General features: G+C 47.6%; 5 protein-coding genes across 5 annotated transcripts; 4 read left to right on the forward strand and 1 right to left on the reverse strand.

Annotated features, from left to right (window-relative positions):
• Positions 1–1,536: 1,536 nt before the first annotated feature.
• Positions 1,537–3,078, forward strand: ANOM_006592 (Zn(II)2Cys6 transcription factor domain-containing protein; the record flags this gene model as incomplete). The annotated part of the gene is made up of 3 exons (XM_015551848.1): positions 1,537–1,821; positions 1,877–2,230; positions 2,287–3,078. 3 exons carry the CDS (start codon positions 1,537–1,539, stop codon positions 3,076–3,078), a joined length of 1,431 nt encoding a protein of 476 aa, XP_015407078.1.
• A 499-nt stretch (positions 3,079–3,577) lies between these two features.
• ANOM_006593 (phosphotransferase family protein) lies at positions 3,578–4,936 on the forward strand (the record flags this gene model as incomplete). Its single annotated transcript, XM_015551849.1, has 1 exon — positions 3,578–4,936. The coding sequence occupies one exon, from the start codon at positions 3,578–3,580 to the stop codon at positions 4,934–4,936; it is 1,359 nt and encodes a 452-aa protein (XP_015407077.1).
• A 1,265-nt stretch (positions 4,937–6,201) lies between these two features.
• On the reverse strand, positions 6,202–8,123 carry ANOM_006594 (putative prenyltransferase; the record flags this gene model as incomplete). The annotated part of the gene is made up of 3 exons (XM_015551850.1): positions 6,202–6,544; positions 6,881–7,689; positions 7,737–8,123. The coding sequence occupies 3 exons, from the start codon at positions 8,121–8,123 to the stop codon at positions 6,202–6,204; spliced, it is 1,539 nt and encodes a 512-aa protein (XP_015407076.1).
• Positions 8,124–12,698: 4,575 nt separating this feature from the next.
• On the forward strand, positions 12,699–14,128 carry ANOM_006595 (putative serine protein kinase; the record flags this gene model as incomplete). Its single annotated transcript, XM_015551851.1, has 4 exons — positions 12,699–12,896; positions 12,969–13,223; positions 13,275–13,545; positions 13,620–14,128. 4 exons carry the CDS (start codon positions 12,699–12,701, stop codon positions 14,126–14,128), a joined length of 1,233 nt encoding a protein of 410 aa, XP_015407075.1.
• Positions 14,129–15,047: 919 nt separating this feature from the next.
• Positions 15,048–16,192, forward strand: ANOM_006596 (uncharacterized protein; the record flags this gene model as incomplete). The annotated part of the gene is made up of 2 exons (XM_015551852.1): positions 15,048–15,379; positions 15,436–16,192. 2 exons carry the CDS (start codon positions 15,048–15,050, stop codon positions 16,190–16,192), a joined length of 1,089 nt encoding a protein of 362 aa, XP_015407074.1.
• Between the last annotated feature and the right edge of the window lie 6,697 nt (positions 16,193–22,889).

The following is a 22,889-nucleotide window of genomic DNA, read 5'->3' on the forward strand; positions in this document are numbered from 1 at the left end:
ATCCTGTTTGACGCTCAAGCGACATGCATTGGACTAGTGGATGGTGCTATACAATGGATATTTTTCCAGTTTATAGATAGCTCCAAAATCTTCGAATGAACTTCCGCGCCTATAGGACTCTTTTTGACGGAAAAAGACAGCCACATCAAATGCGACGGGTTTCCGTTGTGCCACCCGGATCTCAGCTTCCAAAATATCTTTGTCGATGACGAACTGAACATAACATGCATTATTGACTGGGCCTTTGCCTCTTCCGTTCCACCATCTATGCTTCTGGTCTGCCCTGGACTGCCCCATCCCCGTGATCGCATTCAGCCATGCCTTATGAAGGGTTTTATTGAGGGTTTCGTTGCTGCTAACGGCTTTAATGGGGAGAAAGATGTGCATTTCTCGGACGGAAATATCTTCTGGGCATTATCTCGTCTAGTTAATCTAGACGGCCTCCAGGATTATGTTTACTTTTCCGAATTTTGTGCGTTCATGTACTGGGCAAAATGCCAAGCTTTATATTGGTCAACTTCAAGATCGAGAGGAGTTCAAAGAATTCTCCCGAATTCTTGCGACGTATGAGATCAACGATGAAAGCGTCAACCAAGATGAAAAGCAGTATTTTTCATGTGGCGGTAGTGAACGATTCGCGTTATCACACCACCTCACTGTGATGAAAGAGATAAATGGAGATTTCGTTGTGGATAAGTAGCTCTGGAAGAGAGAGACCCTTACATGCATCCTAAAGGCGAATACCTCAAATGAGGATGAGAAGGCAAGCTTGATGGGGCCTCTTTGGAATGGGGAGTATAATAAGGAAAATAACTAAGCTCGAGACGACTCTATATTAGATACTGCACTCGACTGCCTTTTCGCTTACAAGGCCCCGAGGACAGAGTAATCCGCGTCCCTTCTGGAGCTTTGACAAGTATGGGTCAATATATGCTTATCTTCCAAATCGCATGGGTTGGCACTACATACCGCGCATTGCGTAACTGGCCCGTCGCAAAATAATTGAAAGCTCAGAAATCTATCCACATATTCACTCATCGCCCGATTGCCATGCCAACTACTACACATATCGAATGTAAAAGAGAGGCATACCTTCACGCCCAGGGTGTACACCGACTTTATCGCAAGTTCTAGAGAAATCCGCTTTTCACTACACAAATATACTCTGGTCAGGCGTTATACCGATTAATATTAAGCTGGAGTATTCCAGCCGGTATCCCGTTTGTTGGACGCCATCTAGCGTCGAGGAGGGTCCATGATAGCCAGTGCAGCTCAAACACCTTCCTTTATTTATAGAATTGGATCCGAATAATCGGTGCCTAGTCAAGCATAGCCTCTAAAACTCGTGTTGAACCCTTTAAGGTGGAGGTCAAGATGTTGATTGGACGGCAGAATACGAGCCTTGGCAGGTTTGCCTGTCCGGGCTTAGCTTGATTTCGCAGCGTTGATCGAGTATAAAGTTGTTCGATGAGCCTCGTGTTCGCACCTTCATCGCTGTGTTCGTCGTTTTTCTCCTTCGCAGCGCTCATTAAATCAATGATGGTATCTAACGGTTCATTGTGGTCTGTGGAGTCCCAACCGACAAGTCTCACACAGGTTGAAACGATGGAAAGTGGCAATAATGACTGGCGCAATAGCAACTATCTGTCAGCATTCAGAGTTCGGCCTAGGTATCAACTAGCTGGCAGTTCATTACATATAGACGGGGCCAATAGATTGCTCCCGGCAGTCTCAAACTCAACACGGCCAGTGTACAGGGCTCGACGCGCGCACCGAAAATCGAGGACTGGCTGTCTGAGTTGTAAGCGTCGAAAGGTCAAAGTAAAAACCCCAATCCAACCGCCCCACAGGCTAATGTAACTGACCTTATCAAAAGTGTGATGAAGCAAAGCCACAATGCCGGAGGTGCCGCATGCACGGCTCCGTCTGTGATTTTGCACTTCCGGGCAATGAGGCACATAAAAGAATCACCATGGCTTTGTCAACCTGTGGCACTTCGCTCGTTTGCAATGGCTCGTTGGCATTCGGCGCAATGACGGCTAGCCTCGATCATATCTTATGGTCTGACATAAGCAGCGAGAGACTGCACTCGTGTGGTCCATGCGACTCTCTTGGATCGTTTGGCCTGGCCATGCTAGCACACTTTTCTCAGATGGTATCAGTGCACTCGCCTGCGTTTACCCCTATTAAGAAGGTCATGCGGGAGCGTACTATCCCGGTAGCTCTTGGGGTATGTCTAAATCAGTTTTTACAATTAACAGTAGACAAAAACTGACGGTTGTGAAGGAACCGTGTCTTTTGTATTCCATAATGGCAGTGGCAAGCACACACTGGGCTTGTGCTCTGCCCTCGGACCCAACGCATACCCTAATAGCCACTCGTTTGAGACACAAAGCCACCCGAGTATATCGACAACAACTCCAGTTACCAATCGACCGAAATAACATGGACACGCTAATCACAAGCTGCATGTTGATTGCAATGTTCTCCTTCTCAGCTGAGACGACAACCCCGCTGGACTCCTGGGTTTTTTCAGATGATCCGGCCAACATGAATTGGCTCTCCGTCCAAGGTGGTTTACGCTGTCTCCTTGAGATCACCAAGCCATGGATGGAAGAGAGCATCTGGAATGAACCGTTCCAGGAAACAAGCAACTACGAATACGCTGATGATCATCGAATGGGTCGTGAAGATCTCGATCCCGATCTGGCCGATCTGTGCGATATTACCGAGACCACGACGGAAGAGACAAACCCCTTCCATTGGCCTCTTCGTATGCTGTGCCCCTTGCTGCGCATCCCACGGCATAAATGCGGAGCGTCTCGCATAACCAACTTCATGGGTCGGCTGCTACCGGATTTCGTGCATCTGCTTGCTGCGAAGGAGCCCCGTGCTCTGCTTATCTTGTCATACTGGCTCGCACTAATGTGTATTTCTGTCGACGAGTGGTGGGTTGGTCCCCGCGTTACGCTTGAATGTCAAGCTATTTGTATGTATCTTGAAGCATGCGGTGACAGGCGAATTGTCGAGTTGCTTGAGTTTCCGGCAAGGGCTTGTGGATACAAGTCAACCAGGTGAAAGCCATCTACTAGGGCAAGCCATGGTTCGCTTGCCGTCACCACATTGGATATAGACGCTTTGATATATTTCCTTTATGTATTCCATAAATAGACGGTATAGATAAGATGCCAAAATTGTAGAGACTAATCTGAACATATATATTTTCCGGGGATGAGCGAATGCTGAGAATATCGTATATTTTCTTTACGTCATACACCAGGTCCGATACATTCTACTCCGGGCAATACTAGGGGCGTGGATTATGATGAAGAGGGTTACGTCGTTCTGGTCTATGTGGATTGTAAACAACATACGTCTCACGTGCCTGTCTTCCGACGACGGCTTTTAAAGCCAAGAACACAATCCTTCCCATTTGTGATTTAACATTGCAGGTCGATATTTGGAATTTCCTGCACCCGATTTACCCTGGCCCTTCTGCTGTTAGCAAATTCTGTTCAGTCACCAAAAGTGTCTAGCTTTGGAGAATAAACACTGCCGATCAGGAAAATCCCACATCATGAGTGACGGAGAAGATGACATGGCGGCCTTTCAACCGGTCCTTAACCACCTGGACCTGGCAAAGATACCACCCTTTGTCTTATCCATTCGCCAGCAGGGCGAAAATGAAGAAGACGGAACATCGACATGCACCAGCTGTAGTGTTTTGCCTGAGCGTTTCTTCGGTTCTAATAACATCCTCATTCCTCTTGAATTCAATACCGGCGAAAAGTGGATTTTAAAAATTCCCGTGCATGGATATCCAGGAGGTTTCAATGATATGCATGCCCGTGTCTTGATCGCAGAAGCCTCAACTATGCAGTTTCTTAGGCGAAAAACGACTATGCCCATACCGACTGTCTTCTCATTCTCAGCCACCCTAGATAATGACCTGGGCTGTCCCTACATATTGATGCAGTACATTGATGGCAAGTCGACCCGCCATGTTTGGTTCAATGAAGAACTAGATGCCGCTACTCTAGAGCGCCATCGGACACAGGTTCTACTGGATCTATCCAAAATTATGTTGCAGCTGAATCAATTCACCTTTTCTGAGGCCGGCTCGCCAACTTTCGATAACAGCAATAATCCCATTGGTGTAGGACCGTTGAGAGTCATAGATATGCCGGCAATGTTGGAAGAACTGAGAAAGAATGACGTATGGGACACAATCATTCAATCCGAGATTGAGCCTAGTTCAGACCCAAAGGCCTGGATGCTCTGCATGTTCGAGCGTCACGAGCCACCGGATGACAAGTTTAGTCAAGGGGCACATCGACTTCTAAAGCACTTCATAGAATGGTTACCATGGTCGGAGTTTACGAAAGAGCCCTTTGTATTGACACACCCCGACTTCAACTTTCAGAATATTCTAGTTTCCGACGAGGGTAAGGTGTGTGCATTGATCGACTGGGAAGGTGTTTCCACAGTGCCGAGATTCCTGGGTAACGAGAGATACCCTAGCTGGCTTACCCGTGATTGGGATCCCATGAACTACGGTTACGGGATGGAAGAGTGTTTTGTCCAGGAGAATTCACCGGAGGAGCTTTCTCATTATCGACAGCTGTACCGTGGCATGATTCAGGCTGCCGTCACAGAATATCCAAAAGAGACCGATGCCATTGCCGTTGCTCTCTCTAGGCGAAACTTGGAGCGACACTTACTAGTCTTGGAAAGCCTTTCGATTGCTGCTGATCAGCCGATCAACCTGCCTGAAACAGTTCAAAAGCTTTTCAATGAAGTGTCAAAGCAAGTGAGATTTCCTGAGGATCTGGAGCTTTGGGAGGTTTGTTTCGGACTTGCAGATGACGATCTCGATGATGAACAATTGGAATCGGTCCGTTGTGCGTTTCTGAGATTGCTTCAATCGCCGCACTAGAACATGAGATTCGCGAGGAGCTTTGCCATTTCCCATGGTATAATCGCAGATGAACATGTCTCAAGGGCAGTTACTGTGGGTTGGTATCAACTCAGCAGACCCTTAATAAGAATATATACAGCTTCGATTCTAGGTTTTCATTGTCTACGTTCAGTATTGCCCCGCATGATAATCGCCATCACGTTGCTCACCAAGTAAGATAAGATAATGAGCTGAATTGTTTGAGGCCAACTACGCAAAGCAAAATATATCTAAGGTCGCATATCGATTGATTCTCGGTAAAGATGACGGCCCAGTTCCATCGGCACCCTGGGCGTGGCTAGATTGCCGTATTCCAGATAAAAATTAGTTAGTGATATTCATATTCTGAATTGAGAATGTAACAAACCTGAACGGTTTGATGAAGTCACACTACGCGATTATGGTTCCTCAAAAATCATACATGCAGCGTGGTGTATCGTGTAAACAATGTAATAGCAGTCCGTGCCGGAATTTTCTTACGATTGATAAATACTATTCTACAGGACTTGATTATGAGATATAAAGCTCCATGGGAGGATAATGCATACCTTGAAGACATTTCTGGAACGGCGCAGGAGAGTGTGTTGCCGTTAAGTAATGCGTCTTCGGTATAGTCTGGAAGAAAATGCTCCAGGAGGAGAGTATCTATCTCGCATACCAGTCCTAAGGAAGGTAAGAAATAAGGAGGAAAAGAGAAGCAACCATGGTTGTATGACCTTCCACGGGGTACCAATTTGGATCACAGCTCGGTGTGATATCAGTTTCAGTGATACCCACGTCCATCATCGGCATGTTTCGTTCTCTTCCAATTCAAACAATGCTGTGTCCATCGTCATGGATTGCATTATAATGGAGGAGACTTCTCGTCCAGGTATTGAACAGCTTGGGATTAGTACAGCATCGATATCGTATGCCATGTGATGGTTCAGCCCTCTATAGAAGTATTTGTCGAACCTGGATTGACAACCCTACGTTACAGGACCTATTCCACACTCGAAGGACGGATGTCATAGCCTAAGGCTACGCACACACCCCAGAGCCTTCTAACAAGAAGACAAGAAGATGCGTGACGGATTGGTTGATAAAACAATGAATCTGTTACTAGCATGTCATGTCCCTAGCATCAGGTCTCACAGTCTACAATAGAATGTTGAAAACATCTCGTGTTATCCAGGCGAATCAAACTGAATGCCCACACCCTCAGTCTACATCGAGTGAGGAAATCTAAAACAACTGAAAACCCCTCAAGGAGCCCCATGCTGTCTAATGGTCTCCATGACAACTTCAGCCAGCGAATCCATGTTGCCGTCGGTACTGAGTTTGTCCAGAATGACATTGCCGTCTTGGTCCTTGACGCTGATCGATCGCACTTGTCCTGCGTATCCATGGTCATTGCCCTTCTCGAGGATCAGGGCAAAACGCGAGTCGACCGCTCGCAGGGCGTTTGCTAGACGCTCTGCGCTGTCATGGCAGCCGTGGGGGCCCCAGATCACCTGGCTCTCGAAGTAGAGCTTGCCCGTGAGGGTGTTGCGTACGACGCTCTGCTCCTTTTCCTCGGTCCAGACTTCCATCGTGATGGTTATGTGGCTTTCTGATGGAGTTAGCAGGCGGGACATCCTCGTGTAATGTAGCCTCCCGTACCTGTCTGGGTGCTTTAGTGATAAATAAGATGTCGGGTCAGGCAGCTGCGCACGGGGGGTAGAGACCGTGGAGTTGGTGCTGATTTATGCTCTTCAGATCGAGAGCACGACTCCCTGTATATATGTAAAGCCCAACTATAATAGAGTACAAGAGAGACTTTCCTCGAAAACCACCTGTTCGGAAGTCTAAATCATCGATGCTCCCGATGAGCAAAAAACACCGGGATTGAGGTAAGAGGTCAGTGACAGAGAGCCATCCTTGTCAAACGCGCATGCAATATACGTTTGGATGCGATAGCCATTTCCAATATTGTGCCTTTGAGCAATTGCCTCCATAGCGCGTTGGAATCCATCTACGTATTGTCCCCTCTGCCTCGATATCATAAACTGCTGCAGTCCGAGTGCGTTATCTGCGTCTGAACGCCCGTACCGGATCACGGGTAAGTACAGTTTCACGTCAGGTAACTGTGAGCCAGGTGCGAGATTGAAATAATAGAGTAGGCCGCTGTAGTAGTCTTCAGGATGTGCCCGACTGGGTTGGAATGGATTCTGGACGGGTAGTTCCTCGTCCTGACAGAATTTGTCGTCCAGCCCTAGCACTACGCGGAACAAGGCCCAGAGGTCATCGATGGAAGATCGAGGGACTGGGATCCGTCCACCCAGCGTCATCACGGATATGGCACTCGTGAATGTGGTTATGGGTGTCCCTGCGTACAGTTTTATACGTGATTTCAGGGGCGACACGCAGTCAATGGCCAAGACATCTGGTCGCAAAGTAGCCCCAACCGGGTCACTGGAAAGGAATGTCAGACATTCAGCCAGGGCGACAGTATCGTTGCCACAGATTGGACGCACGACATCCGCAAACGTGTTGAAAGAGGAAGTGTTGTTGGGGGTTGCTGGTGGTGTAAAGTAGACTTTAGCGATGATCCCTTTCGGCGTAAATTCGAACGCAACGGGCATTCGTGGCGTTCTGCCCTGCCACGGCCGTTCACTCTCATGAGTAGGACCATCCATCCAATCAGTAATGTGTAATCGGTCGCGAAAATGATAGTACCATTCAAGGTCTACATCCGTCCGACGCTTTGCAAGCTGCGCCATGATTTCATCAGTTGCGCGCAGTTTGTCACACACGATACCATTGGCAGATAGACTATGACCCGCTGGCTCGACGCAGAAACGAATCTCAGGATGGTCGTTCGCAGAGCAGTTCCATTTCCAACTGTACTCAATCGGCGAGCGTCATAGGTGAGTATGCTTCTGCTTTGCACGGAAGCCGGTGAGCGGGAAGCGTGAGGAAAGCGTCCTATCTGCGGCAAAATCATAGAGCGAATGAAGAGAAGTAATTCTATCTGGGTGACGGTGCTGTAGCCGGCTTCATGTGCGAGTGTTGCGAGTTGTGGGCCACAGAACTCCCACCATTCCTGAATATCGTCTCTATTTTCGCTGAGCCACATCGACGTAATGTCCCATGACTCGAGCAGCTTGGTCGGCAGCCTGTTGTCAGTTACAGTTTGGTGAGGCATGATGCAATATCGACAATGTTACAACGACTGGGTTGAGGACGCTGGCGATTTCGTTACGGAAGATATTCTCAATTGAACAGTAGTCAAGCTGGTGTATCGCCTCTCCCTCTCTCTGAAAGGGGCGAGCTGCAATATTAATGCGTTCCTCCACAGGAGGTATCTTTCGCGACGATGGTACAGCTTAAGTGGGCCACTACCGTGCCCGCGAGAATAAAGATTGGTCCTTGCAGGACATGGACGCAGCCGAACATGTCCGATCAAGGATCGAAATCTGCAGATCTCCGTGCAGGATACGATCTGCACTGTTGGGACTGCCCTTTTATCCACTTCCGTCGTGCACACTACTATAAACGATTGGCATCCGGTACGTCGGACTGAATCGAGCTAACGGACAATGTAAGATATTATCCATCAATTTTACAAATATCGATACACTTTATACTGACCAATTAAATATATTGATTCGATCCCACCCTATATTTCAGCCAATTATATACTCCAATTTAATTCTATACTTTTCCACTATTGACAAGTCCAGTTCCGAGATATTGACCGCCTTAGGAGTGGACCCTAGATCTTGAGGAGATACCAATACTAGATGTTTACAAATATCAGTAGAATCAGTACTAGATATTTAGAGAAGCTACTACTAGATCTTCAGGGGTGCCAGTACCAGAATTTTAGAGATCACCAGTACTAGATCTATAGAGATATTAATACTAGGTCTTGAGAAGTATCAGCGCTACTAGTAGGTATTTAAAGATATTAGTACTAGATATTCAGTAACACCGGTGCTCGACAGCTCTCTCTGACTTTCGACTTCTAGTATGCTGGATACCGTAGACTAGGTCCCCAGTTCCGGTGGTGGTAGTGAGATTCGGGGTCAGTAAGACACTAAGTCTTTAACGGCGCGTGATAGCCGTCGCTTTATATTAAATGCTAATATTTCAGTAAGAAATCGCAAATTCAGTCCCATTGTCCGTTAGCTAGATTTAGTCTACCGTACACTGGCGCCTCACCGCCATTAGTTCAACACTTTTTGCTGATCCAGAGCATACTTTGAAAAGGCACCCTGGCTTGCTCAAGTACCACACTAACAGATGCAGCGTTCTATGCACAAGAATGGGGCAAGCTGTTCGGCAGGTTCACTAGCTTGCATGTCACCATGGTCCGGCGACTGCGAAGCATGGGGAAAAAATACGAGTTCGGGGAGTTTCTTACGTAGGCTTGAAGGGTTGAAGGCTCTGATATCAGAAGGAACAGGAGTAAAGGAACGGACGATTGAAGGTCCGTACACTTTCAAGCTTCTGTGCTAATGTCAAGTCAATTCCATTATGATACTGGGTCTTGAGGTAATTTAAGGGTCTAGCCAAGGACACACTTAAAAGTGAAGATATCTAGATCTAGTCTTCTGGTTGCAAGAGCAGACATTGCTCAATATAACACCTCTCTATTCATTCAATAAGACTGCTTTAAAGTAGATTCTATCACTTTCACTTCGCTATGTCCCTCCGTCCACACTTGGCTGTGTGTAAGATTAGCCATGTTAATATGACAAGCGTTTCCATGAATGCTGCTTAAAGCTGCTGTATCTGCCACCACGGCCGAGCTCGACGATCTATTGCTGTACAGGACCTATTCACCTATGGCCGAAGCTAATGAATATTGCTTTCTTCTGATCTTATTTTTATGAACGGATATTGTGGTAACCAGGGATATATTATCTCCTAGTGCTTAGAGTTAATTTCTGCTACAACAGCGTCTACTCACAGGGATAATCACACCAATTGCAACCTTGAATGCATCGCCAGCTATACAAACAAACGAGCTAGTTCAGCGTAGCGTATGCATTTAAAATAGAATTCACTCCGGGGGCTCAACATGTGCACCAATGCCGCTTCACCTAGATCGTAGAGCCACTAAAAGCAGCTGATGAATTCTTCTACCAGCGCAATATTCACAGATTTGGCCATGGCCGTTTGACAAAAGGCTAAAGATGACGGCCCTCAAAAATGCTGCACCAATATGAGACTCACATCAAGAACCAGACCTATACCTTCTTCATGAACTATCTTGGCAACCTCTCTTAGAGGATTTTGGTCCAGGAGAATTCCATCTAGTGAGCTTTTATGCGGCATTCAAGTGTTTGCCACCACGATGTGGGGACCACACCCATTACTGGATAGATCCTTGGATCCAGAGCAATGCTCTTCTGCTATAATTCAGAAACGTGCCAGCTCATAATAAAGTTTCCAAAGGATCCCCAGGAGGTGGCGGTATCGGGTAGGGTCCCCATCTTCTCCCGTATCCTTTATTAGTACTGATTTTGATAGGGATATTATCAGCTGTGGAGGCCTTATCCGAGCTTTGTACTTCAAGAGTGTAGGGAGTAAAGACTTGGCTGTGATTGATGTCAGTGTGTTCGCTGATCTCGCCGCATCCATTGGGGTCGTGGTGTCTGGTGATAACACTGCCCCAGTTGAGGCTGTCGTGCCAGATGATATTGTCGTACCGGTGACAGCTTCTCCCAACCGCGCGTCTATTCACGATTTTTTCTTTGATGACCTGGATTTCGCAGAGCGACCTGTTGACAAACCCCCTCTTTCTACCCCTACGTCTTCCGGTACAAAGACTCTGTCTGATAGCGACACTCTGACTGCAGAGTTCACTGTTCTGTTGCGTGCCTTAGAGGAGCGCATCGATAGTGTTCTGGAGACATACAATAGCATTAATGCACGCCTCCAGGTCATTAGGTCATATATTCCGCCGAGCATTTGATACCATGGGGCTCAGGGACAAATACCTCAGCCTCGGGTCAGCAATAGCCGATAATGGGCGCGTCAAGAAGGAGCCAGATGACCAACGGCTCCCCAAACCTGAATACCTCCCTGCAGGACGGAAAACGAACTGGCCCACAGTTGTCCTCCAGTGTGGATGGTCCGTAGGGCTGTCCCAGTTGAGGAGGGATGCCAGCATATGGATGGCACATTTTGAGGCAAAGGCAGCTATCATAGTTTCTGTTGAACGAGGGAAGCATTATATCCAAGTCGAAAAGTTGGTGCCAACCGCCGGGCATAGCCTTAGGGCTGGGCCCCTGATTCAATCTAGATGCGCCCAAAGAATCCACATCATGGAGACCAAGAGTGGTCCACATATCAACGGCCCGTTTTTGTGCATCGAATTTGAGGAACTGTGGCTTCGCCAACCGGCCGCGAACGAGCGAGACTATGTCTTCCCCCATGCTACATTGGAGGTCCTCACTGACGACATCTGGGTTCGCCAGGATATCTGGCTCGCTGAGAGAAACGAGGAGCTAGAAGAGGTTTCTGATGAAGATATTGAGATCGATAATGAGGATGACGACCAGGAGGAGAGTCAGTAGATAGGCGAGGCCAGGAAAGGAGAACAAGTGGTGTAGTTGAGATGTTTTTCTATACTTATATCGGCCTGACCCTTTCGGCTTTAAATAAACATTCAAATTATAACTCTTTGCTTGAAGTATGACCATGTGCACAAAGCTAAATACCCCCACTTGAGCTGTACTAGGGGAAGACTTGTCCCGCCCAAAAGCTCATTGTAGCCCATCTGATCCACCCCGAGAAGGTTGCTCACTAACCTAGCATCACCAGGATCTCAGGGAAATTTGTTGTTCGAGACATAGTAACCGTGTATATCGACACTACCGAGGAACACGCTGCTTGTATATCTATGCTCCTGTCCGTCAGGGTATTGCGCGTTGTACCACCGCCGTTACTAGTGCGTTCAATGGTAATGGGCCCTTGCAGGTCGTGGTTTGCGGTCCTCTCATAACAAACTTGGTAGATCTCGCCTTTATAGTCAAGATTGTGGCAAACCCCGTTGCACCCAATATCGGTTACCGCTTGATCACTATCGCTGTTGAAGTCGGGACTGTTGCTCTCCCAGATCCCAGCACGGCACGGGACCGAATTCGCGCCGTCATAGGAAGTCTCCTGCAGTATTCAGAATCCAAAGGTGCATTCGAAGACTAAAGGAGCGGAAGCAATTAGAGTAAACACCGGTAGATGTATTTTGACGGGTTGACAATTGTTTCAACTGCTCTGATAACAAGTATCAGCATGTCTTCAGTTCCTTGTAACTGAACAGCTTACCTACTTAAAAGATCAGCAGAGAGTGAACGTTGGCAGAGTGAAGATGATGTGGTTTGTGGTTAGATATGTGCGATTCTACATGACTTTATAACTCTTTGCCCCCAGGCGCTGTGCTTGTTGTGGCCCCGGTTGCATTCTATTTACTCGATCCAGGACACCCGCTCCTTCAGCTTAATATAGAAAACAGGTTTGTTATGCGGTAACAACATCAATACGGTAATAGGATGTCTCACCGCTTATATAAGGTCTTCATAATTTGATTGAAACTGCATTTGATTATATCGATCACGATAAAGAGCTAAAAATAGTACGGGTCATGTCCCGAGACCCTGCTCGACACTCTTTGAGATCAGTTTCCCCCGCAGTTTTGGAAACCCCATCACAATCTCGCATCCTCAAAACAGTTCATTCTACAACCGTTGGATAGCCCATCTCCGTCGTCGCCATGAGTGTCTCACCTCCTCCGACTCCGCCATCGAGGGCTGTAATAGACGACGAGTGGAGATTCCAAACTATTACATTACCCTGTGAGTGCGTGGAGGATTACCGCCCAGGTGGTTACCATCCCGTCATCCTCGGGGATGTCTTCAACAATGGCCGGTACAAGGTCATCCGGAAGCTCGGTGACGGCTCCTACTCGACAGTTTGGCTCGCTCGCGATCTGAAGTAAGTCCATCGTTTGCGTTGTATATACTCGTGACTTATTTCCCGTAAGGATGGTGGATATGTGGCCCTGAAGATACTTGTATCGGAAATCTCGGGATCGACAACCGAGCTACGAATTTTACGGCACCTCGCCGAAGCCGCACCAGCAGAAGCGTCTCGGCATGTCACGCCGCTGCTAGGCGAGTTCGAACACCGCGGCCCCAATGGTGTCCACAAATGCCTGGTATTTGAGCCCATGGGCCCAAGTGTTAATACTATGGTCGAGGCGCTGCCGCAGTTTAATCCTCGCCGGCAAGGAATAAAAGTCCGCTATCCGCTTTGGATGGCAAAGAGCATCCTCAAGTAATCCCTGCAGGCTCTTGCATTTCTCCACGAGAATGGTATAGCACATGGAGATTTCCAGCCGGGAAATATACTCTGCACTCTAAGCGATATAGCCTCGACGCCCGAGGAAGTACTTCAGCAGGAGGAAGATGTACAAGCCCGGTCAATCTCCGCACCTGTGCAGAGGTTAGATGGTAAGCCAGATAGATGGGCTCCTCGATATCTTTGCGTTGCGCAGCCGTTGGTGCCCTTTACCTACTATGCTGAGGGTTTCAAGACCAAATTATCCGATATGGGCGGCGGTTAGTCTCACCCGTTTCGATTATTTGTTTCGTTTTGACGAGTATCTATGCTTACACCTGTGTACCCTGAACAGCATACTTCTTTACAAACCCGCCAACAAAGCCCGTTACTCCACTCGGTCTGCGACCCCCCGAATTGATTCTTACCGGAGCCGTTGGTAACACTGCTGATGTCTGGAGCTTCGGTTGTCTTGTCTTTGAGCTTATCACTGGACAGCCGCTTTTCTGTATACCAGGGTCCGAGGATGAGGACGACGATCATATTCTCTCCCTCATCGAACGACTAGGTCCCCTCCCGGACGAGCTCTTTAGTAACTGGAAGAACTCGTCCCTCTACTTTACGACGGAGAGGAAGCTCTTTAATTGTGAGCTGGGAGGAGTCGCTCCGGGGGAGGAGCCGCTTATGCTGGAGCAGACGTCCATGGAGGAATCATTTGATCTTGCAGAGCCTGATCTTGATGAGACGGAAGCTAGAAAAGTAAAGGGGCTCATTCGGTGGATCTTGCAATATGATCCCTCGAAAAGACCTTCGCCAGCGCAAATCTTGTCCGATCCATGGTTCTGCGAGATTAACGTAAGGTAGCTATAGTTTCTGTCTACCTGCGTGCTCATTGCCACCCCCCAGATATTGGTACTCCACTTATAGCGTTTTGTGTGGTTTGTCTTAACTAGAAGTAATATTCTCTGTTAACTCAGTACCACGTATAGCAAGCCGATGGCTCTGCTGTATCAGCGCCGACAAGAAGTGTGGGGTAAGCTGCACCCATGTAGTGCAAGTACCACGTCGTGTCCAGATAAGATGAATACAGAGCTCAATGTATTGGTTTCGGGGTTGTACTAGGACAAAACCTGGTCTGAAGAATTTTAGGCAGTCACTTTCCTGTGCTGCAAACCACCTACGCGAAAATCGGCGATCTAGAACATTTCAAGTCTCGGCCTGCATATCAATGTAACCATTTTCCACGCTGTGTGTAAGAACTAGCTTGAGGTTGGACCTACGATATCAGTGTTCAAGACTTCGTCACACCCTCCGCTGAAGTACAGCCCTCGCTGTCGTCGATAATCATACGTGTTTTAGGGTATTTGATGATCTCGTGGTATCGATCCCGGCAAACTAGATTACTTAGACCTTGGACACCGTGTAGTCCTTGCAAACTGTGTGTATGCAGATGCTTGGTTATCACCTTCCCCCCGAGCGACCTGACCAGGTTTGTGTCTTGGCATCGAGTGGTCTTAAGTTCCTTTGTATCAATTTGTGACTGGTATATCTTGTGCAACATTCCTCACTTGCATGAACCACCTATATGATCAAGATGTCTATATTTACAGGTATCTTAGTTTTACATCCTGTGTCTATATACACCCGTTCTATCGTCTGGTGACATATCCTCTTGTGGACCTCGGGGAAATAACCTAGCGCGCAACGAGAAGGCCTCCTACCACCTTCTGGCTATAGGGAAATATAGACACCGTCTATAACCTCACCTACAGATTTCTGGCCCATGTCAGCAACACTCTACCCGCCTGAGACCAATGACAAGAGGGTCACATCATGGATTCCGCTTACAACCGGCTGGCCTATGCCACCAGACTGTTCAACATACTTTCGCATCGATAAACCTTCGCTAATAGCATTTGATCCGAGAGTTGGCCTCGAAGGTGACCCGTCGGTCGGATGCGCACCATCGGAAATAGCAATCTCATGGAAACAGGTCGTCTTAGCGCACCCAGACACGACAATCAGCCTTGGTCCTCTCACCTGCCCCGATTACCTCCACACCGTAGGAACCTCTGTCAAGGATGGATCTAGCACACTGGCCATATGCTGTCCCTCGTACGTGCACCCCCATTCGTAGAATACAAATATTACAGAGGCTGACTATCAGGAAGAGGCTACTTTCGTGAGAGGCCGGTCCCAGATGGCGATTGCCTGTCAACCGTGTCGCCTAATATGGTACTGACTTTCGCCTTCACTGCACCCGAGAACTCGAGGGTTTGGACAATAGCCACCACGACATTGACCACAAGCTCGACTGTCAGGGCAATGGCGGTAATGGGCTGGAATATCCAGATGTCTATTCCGCTGTCTGCATCAACGGTAGCAACACCCACAAGCACCACCACAAACAGCCTGTCTACGAGCGCCCCGCCTGAAGACAGTTCTGGTGCCATCTTACCCTCCACTACAAGTGCACCCATTGCCGTCTTGCCGAACGACGCATCATTTCTGGCTTCCTTGTCCGCGATGGCTCTCACCCCAACTATCTCAATAGCATCCTCTTCAACAATATCGAGATCAATCACCGATTACGGTCTATCTGCGGAAGATAAAGCAGGAATCGGAGTTGGGGCTGGAGTGGTCACGATTGGGCTGAGTGTATTGATCGTGGCCATATGCATCGTGGTGCGAAAGCAGAGACGTGCAATGATACGAACAGGGCAATCTGCCAGTGGCTCGAGACGGAATGCAACAAGGAAAGCCTCAAATGAGAATCCGTCAAGCCGCACGGCCCATAATCATCCAGCTCACAAAATGTCATCGCTTGCTACGAACACAGTATCGTCATGCAGTTCCCCGATCAAGCCGGCTGCGGAGCAACAGGATACCATAGCGGAGTCACAGCCCCAGCCTGGTAGGCCAGAGTAGCCTTATACTCGTATATCCGAATGGTTCTTCACAATGTCTGTTTGGTATTTCTCTTTGATGTTTCTGTTACTGCTGATTCTGCGATCGGTTCTGTTTCTGCTGGGCAGATTTGGGTATAGGTTTTAGTATGTTGTGTTCTATTGCAATCTACCGTATTCTATGTGCATAGCTGTATATCGAACGAGATTTGGTTCTATGAATACTAGATAATGGTGTTGCTACCACATGCCCAACTCGACTCTCAATAGACTTACATGGCAACCCATTCAGAGTCACGACAGTAGGGCCACTTAATACCAACACCGCCACACTTATACAAGCTAGTCTACACATAGCAACGTATGCTATTTACTACATTCCACTCTCATCCCGCATAGGCGTTGTATACAACTGAATCCTTGGGTCTAGGGACAAATCAAATTTTGCTCAATTGGAATCAAGATGCGCCAATGTGACGATACCAATCTACTGCTAAACCACGGGAGATATGCCCTTCGGCTGGAGTTCGCTTGTGAGAACCGTTGTCTCGTGGTACACTTTCGCCGTCCTATATTGCGATTGAGTGTCACCCTGATTCATTCGTGTACATGGCCCTACCTAGGCTGCGACATGCTTTTTCCTCCACCACAGAATGCAGCTATGCAGTATACAGCTGGTACATCTTAAGTAGCGCCGACTTCGCTCCATTGTCTGTCTTGTTTGAGCATCCACGCTGCCCCGGTTGTGTCAAGTATACCCATCATTTTTCCTCCTTGAAATGGTATTGTGGACATAATGGTTCTGCGGACCATCAACAGAGCGAGTGCCCGGCGCATGAGCTCTCCTGCTTCATGAGGGTGGAGGCTTCGGGCAAAGATATCTATACCCGATACAACCTCCGTCGATGACGAGAACGAGACCACCTGCCTTCGTATTAGCTCGACGAATAGTAGTGCATTCATTTCCTCGTCCACGGGCAATGCAATTCAAGCACGCTGTACAATAAAGCGCTGCCCCGCCAAAAGAAGGGTAAACAATACACTCCGTGTATCAACACGCCTTCTAGTCACATTGCTCACAAGGAGTCACCACTGGACCCGCGTATGAAGAACATACGCTTTCCGTTGACCTTTATTGGAAAGCTGAGTCGAGCCCTCGCAGCCTGGAACAAGTCCGCTAGCGACAGACCTTCTCGGTGCACTGTTCACAAGGTACGGACAGCGTTGAGTGAACTTATCGTTTGACCATTCATGGAGCTCTGCGACCAAGCCTGCCGCGCTTGGTACGATGAATATGGCCTCCATATGTCGTTCAGCAATCCCCTCTCTTTGAGGATTAACAATTTGAACATCGACAATTATATGAAAGGTGAGAACATATAGTTGCTCTTGCTTTCATGTGATTGATATCGATGGCCGCACATCGCGTATGTGGATGTACCAGTCATGGCGATACACACGAGAGCCCTGCGTACGTCAACCTCGAGTAACCCGTCAAGGAGGTAGAATGGGCGATCCTTGTATGCATCGACGAGTGCAGCAAAAGGAGTCTCTTTTGGCATCGCGGCCTACAATTCCTCAGAGTCAAGCATATCCAGCAAGCGCCGTTCCAGCGATTAGGTGCACCATAGTCCATTCTGGCTATGCGTTTCTGGCACATAGACGGTAAGCCCGGCGTGTGGTCGATGTCCATCGCCTCGGCAGGACTCCTCCACACAGATCACTGATTTTTGAACAGCAAAGGGATCTCATCTGGTATGCTGTGCTGTTCAACCGGGATCGTATCCATCTCTGCCGTGTCGGGATCACACAAATTATCTCAAGAGACCAATTGAGTGCCATCTTGAAGCTGTCGTTTCCTAGCTGTGCTCGTGCTGAAAGGTAGACACGAAGCTAAGATTAGGTACTTAACATCCAAATTAGTGCACATCATAATGGCTTTGAGTTACAATATCTAGTTTAGTCTGGCACAAGGCTCATAAATCCAAGGTCTATCCGACGTGCCTAGTATCTGGCAAATGAGGCCTATCCTTGGCCAAATTCGATGCGGCTCGACACTATTAATGACCTGTTAGGGTACGCACAATTCAATATGTGCGTCATGACAAACAATCCAAGAGACCCTGTGAAAGCATTCGAGTCCACTAGCTTGAACTTCTTGAATATCGGCATACCATTTCGATCCGCGGTGGGCACCCACATTTCAACGAGGAGGACATGTTCCTTTCTTTCCACAATAATGACTGTCATTGTCTGAAAGTGCCCCATCCATATGCTGGCGCCTCTCCTGAACTGGTGCAGCTACTCGGACGATCCGGACTCTACCACGACTGTGGAGCTAGGCACGAACAGCCAACTGAGCCGGCTGGCCGTGGCCACACCAGTGGACCGACCGAACGACCGGCTCGCGGATTAACCGCCCTTCTCGACCCGACAGGGATTGCGAACCTGTCCAGGGTGGGAGTCCTGGCAATACCACGCGGTTCACACCCGAACGGGGTTGGAACCACGCGTCCGGTGGAAGTTCAGCGAACTGAGCCGAAGCCCAGTCATCGGCACCCGCGATAACAGCCTGCGCAGGATGATTCCACTGATTCCATCTTGTCTAGAGCTCTTCTGCCATGGGCACTTTCTGTTTGTACATCAAGTCCACCAATTGATCCCTGGAATGCACCGGATAGGCGCTCTTAAATGTCCATTCGTTCACTGGTATATAATTATAGACCACTCGCACCGGCGGACTCACCGGTATGGGATGTTATGTCTTCATTTACCCATTGGTCATCGGGCCTCTTCTTCACTAAACAACCGCGACGGGCTGCTTCGATCGGTAATTTGTATCGTGTATAAGGTGTCGGTATGGAATTTTGTGTTCATGACAAGAGCCATGCCTCCGGTGGTACTTTTGGTAGGCCCAGTAGCATTGATTATGACATAAGGTATTGGCATAGTTGGGCACTGTCCAAAGGGAGATCACTCAATGTCCAGGGTATACAGAATTGTCGTAATTATCGAACTCCTGGCCATGGCTGCTAATACCCACCAGGGCTATGAATAGGCCACCAGCCTCTGATAAAGCATTGCCTGGGATAGACTCTAGAAGAGCCTTCCGGCGTGGAAGGTAGCGAGAAATGCCGCAGAAAGATGGGTGTAATATCCTGTGTTAGGATGGATGTTTGTACCATTATGTTGGAGTGATGGTTCTGAGTTGCTTTTACCTCCTTCTCCAGGTGTACCACGGAGACCACGGGATGTATATCTGAGTACCACAGTAAAGGACCTCCTGAGGCTAAGCAGCAGTATACCTCGCTCTGTTATTGGAGACTTCTGGTTCGTATGTGTAGACGCACTGAATGGCTTGGCACGAGATGATATCTTCCCTCAACCTTGGCCACGACCCTGATGTCCCTTCCTCAGCTACTGTGGCCCCTTCGAGACCATTTTGGACTGACAAAGAAAGACAGCCCATCCATATTGATAGTCCCATAGTCTTCTATCTCGTAATGGATAGATATTTGGAGCATGGGTCTCTCGGAGGTGTGCCCAAATTAGGGTTGCCATGGCTGTTGGGCAAAACGGGCTGGAGTATCAGGTCTCCATGCCGTTGGGAACTGCTATGCGTGAACGGCCACGATGCTTGAATAGCAGGAGAGGTCCAAAGACGTCAGGAGGCAAGCTAACTGTGGTGCCTCGATAGTATTCTGAAATCAGTATTCCCAAGTCAGAATTCACTGTGTGCAATTCAAATGAAACATCCATGCTTCCAAGTCCTTTTCCTCCACATCACAGGGCTTCTCGATAATACTTATACCTGCCCACGACACTGTGTGTCTCGGGGACGCAGTTGACCAGTGATATTAACGAATCATTCTTGCGGATACGATATTCTGTCCTGCCTCCCAGAGCCTTCATGTATAGATCTGTATCATCAGGTATCTAACGTCCGAGCTCTCCTCGAGTTTCCTGTCATTTTGGTGTCCATAGTGATGGTCCTCAACCCCCACCTCAATTTTTCGTCGCAATAGCATCATTACAACTTGTAGCTGGAACTGTACAATTAGCTTCTGGTAATTTAGACGCGCTCCAGAGCAAGTCAAACATCCATTTCCAAGTGTGTAACCTCTCAAGTCAAAAGGGGCTCTGGTTGTCCGCCTGTAGTCAGTGCCAATGCTGCATTGCTGCCTGTGTTCTGAACTCACGCAGCCTGTGTGTGTGCAGGGTAGAACGTAATATTATCCATGGAATGACAATGAAGACGTTTACCATTCATCAGGGTGCTTATATAAGCTTTAAAGAAGCCTTTGGGTACGGCTCTTTCCATTTTGAAAGATTGGACATCATTGAAGTGGACGAGATATGCCCCTGTAGCTTGGCTGATCGAGGAAGCTGATCCTCATGTTGAACGACTTGTACATTATACCTTGGCGTTTTATATCAAGGCTCATCAAAGGCGTAGTATATATATTATCTCAATTGCCAAACGTGTATTATATGCCGACAGGGTGGTGGTTGAGATATGGTAAGGAGACCACTGTGGCCAAACGTCGCACAGCCCTTTTATAGCGAGTTCTAGGTAGTAGGTGATGTAAAATTCCAACATGTGAATACAAAGTTTTTCCAAGATATGAAAGAGACATCATTCATACATGACTTTCTCCTTCCTGCATTCACGACATGGGCAGGGCCCGGCGTCTCCCATTGTGAGCCAACATTCACTACATTTTTCCGATATTCATCCAGTTCCGGCTGGTACTTACCGGAAGGCTTCCACCAGTGCCCATTCTGCAAATTCCCGAGCTTATATAGGCCGTACTATTGGTTATCACACGCAAGGCAAAATCACATAGAGATAGCCTATCATAGCCTTCACTGAAGAACCCAATGGATTTAAGAGGGTGAACGTATAACGTGCCAAGCAAATTGTATTCGAATTATTGCTCTATTCTTAGATGTCCTGGCCAAAGTCATAGCTACTAGTGGAGAGCAAATTAGGTGCATTTCTAGCTAATTATGGGTCAAGTGCTATCCTGATGAAAGGCCAGAATTCACTAGGTTGATCACTCTACGAGTCCAGTCACATTCTATTAATACCTAGATGGTACCAACGAAAAATATTCCCTTTGACTGGTGGAGTAAGAGCTGCGAGTAAGGGAAGCACTCCATGTGGGATTGTCTATCCGCGATGATGGGAAAAGACCTAATGTGATACATGGATTGAGAAAGAAGGATAATTCACCAAAATAGGAACAAGGGTGAGCGTACGCCGCCAATAATATACCATATATAACGTCATTTTATCACCAAACTAAATATTTTGGGTATGGTCTAATGCTCACATGTTACAACTACCCTTTATTTATAGCGCATAGTAATCTTTGTGTGCAACTTCAAATAAACAAAGCGTTTTCGCCCACCCCGCAGAAGCTAGGGGTTGTATCAAACGTAAGAGCCAACGCAATACCCCTATGCTCCTGCGGATCGTAAGACCTTGATCTAACATGTTTCGTCTTTGAAGCGCCATGAGAGGTCAGGAATTTGTAGTCGGCGTTTAGACCGTTGTGTCATATCCCAAACAACCTCGTCTTGGTCAGCTGTGCACCTCTAAAAATAACCGCAGAATTGTGCACCTCCTGAGAATAGAACATAACACACTAGTATTAGAAACACTTAGTCTTCGATGTGTTTTATATCAGCACGTGGTGCTCTCGATATATATCCTCCGCCTCTCAGTAGTGAGTATCGTGAATAGTAACCGGCTATTACGTTCCTGATATCAAGATCCACAAAGCAGTAGTTATCCCGAATGATAACAAACCTATGTCCTAAAGAATACAAGGAAGATAAGCTAATGTCGTGATCAGCGAACATTCTTTGTTTGCAAATACATTTGCTCTTCCATTGCACATCGCCACTCAAGCGCTACGCAGCGTTAGCCACAGCACACCGCTACTATGGCACCCTCGGACTCTGCAAGTCACCCCCATTGCACCTTCTGATGCTTCCCGAGTCATCCAAGATAGGAATGATTGTCGGTATCCCATTCGGAGCGATTTTTCTCCTGGCGATAGGGGTCTACATCGGGTTTGTCTGTCGACGAAAGAAAGCAGAACGTCAAAACGCCGTACCACCACGAAGCAGAACACCTGTTAATATATTCAGCCGAGCCATCAAAGACAAATCTCCAGGGTTAATTGGAGAGCTGCCTGCTACGGATATATATACAGCAGCACGCACATCCAGCACGAGGCGAGCTTGATACTTGCGGGATCACTATATGGTATACACCATATTTGTCTTGCCGATTTCTTCCCTTGTCAATAAATGGATCTGAGGGATGAAATTTATGGGATATGGACTTTTTTCAAATGATCTTATACTTCTTGTTCATTTTCTTCTGCTTTGTGTCTTCACCTTATTCCTCTCTTCTTCTTTCGTCCTTCTTTGTATCTTTTTGTTCCAGTCCTATTTCAAATACCACGTTCCCGTCATCAAGTACATGGCGTCTACACTACCTGTTTAAATGAAAACATGGACCTAGGGGACAACTAGAGGAGTATTACAGGCCGTGTCTGATGCGGGGAGTGTATTTCATATGCGTATGTGTTCGCTCAAATGACATCTAGTTCCTTAACTTTATTCCTGGTGATCTTGCAATGTCCACACCCTTCCCCAATAGCGTAATACTCCCCTCACCTCCATCGTAATTTGGTCTCACGGAG

The sequence above is a fragment of the Aspergillus nomiae genome (assembly GCF_001204775.2).
Source record: "Aspergillus nomiae NRRL 13137 chromosome Unknown contig00126, whole genome shotgun sequence".
Lineage (NCBI taxonomy): Eukaryota > Fungi > Ascomycota > Eurotiomycetes > Eurotiales > Aspergillaceae > Aspergillus > Aspergillus nomiae.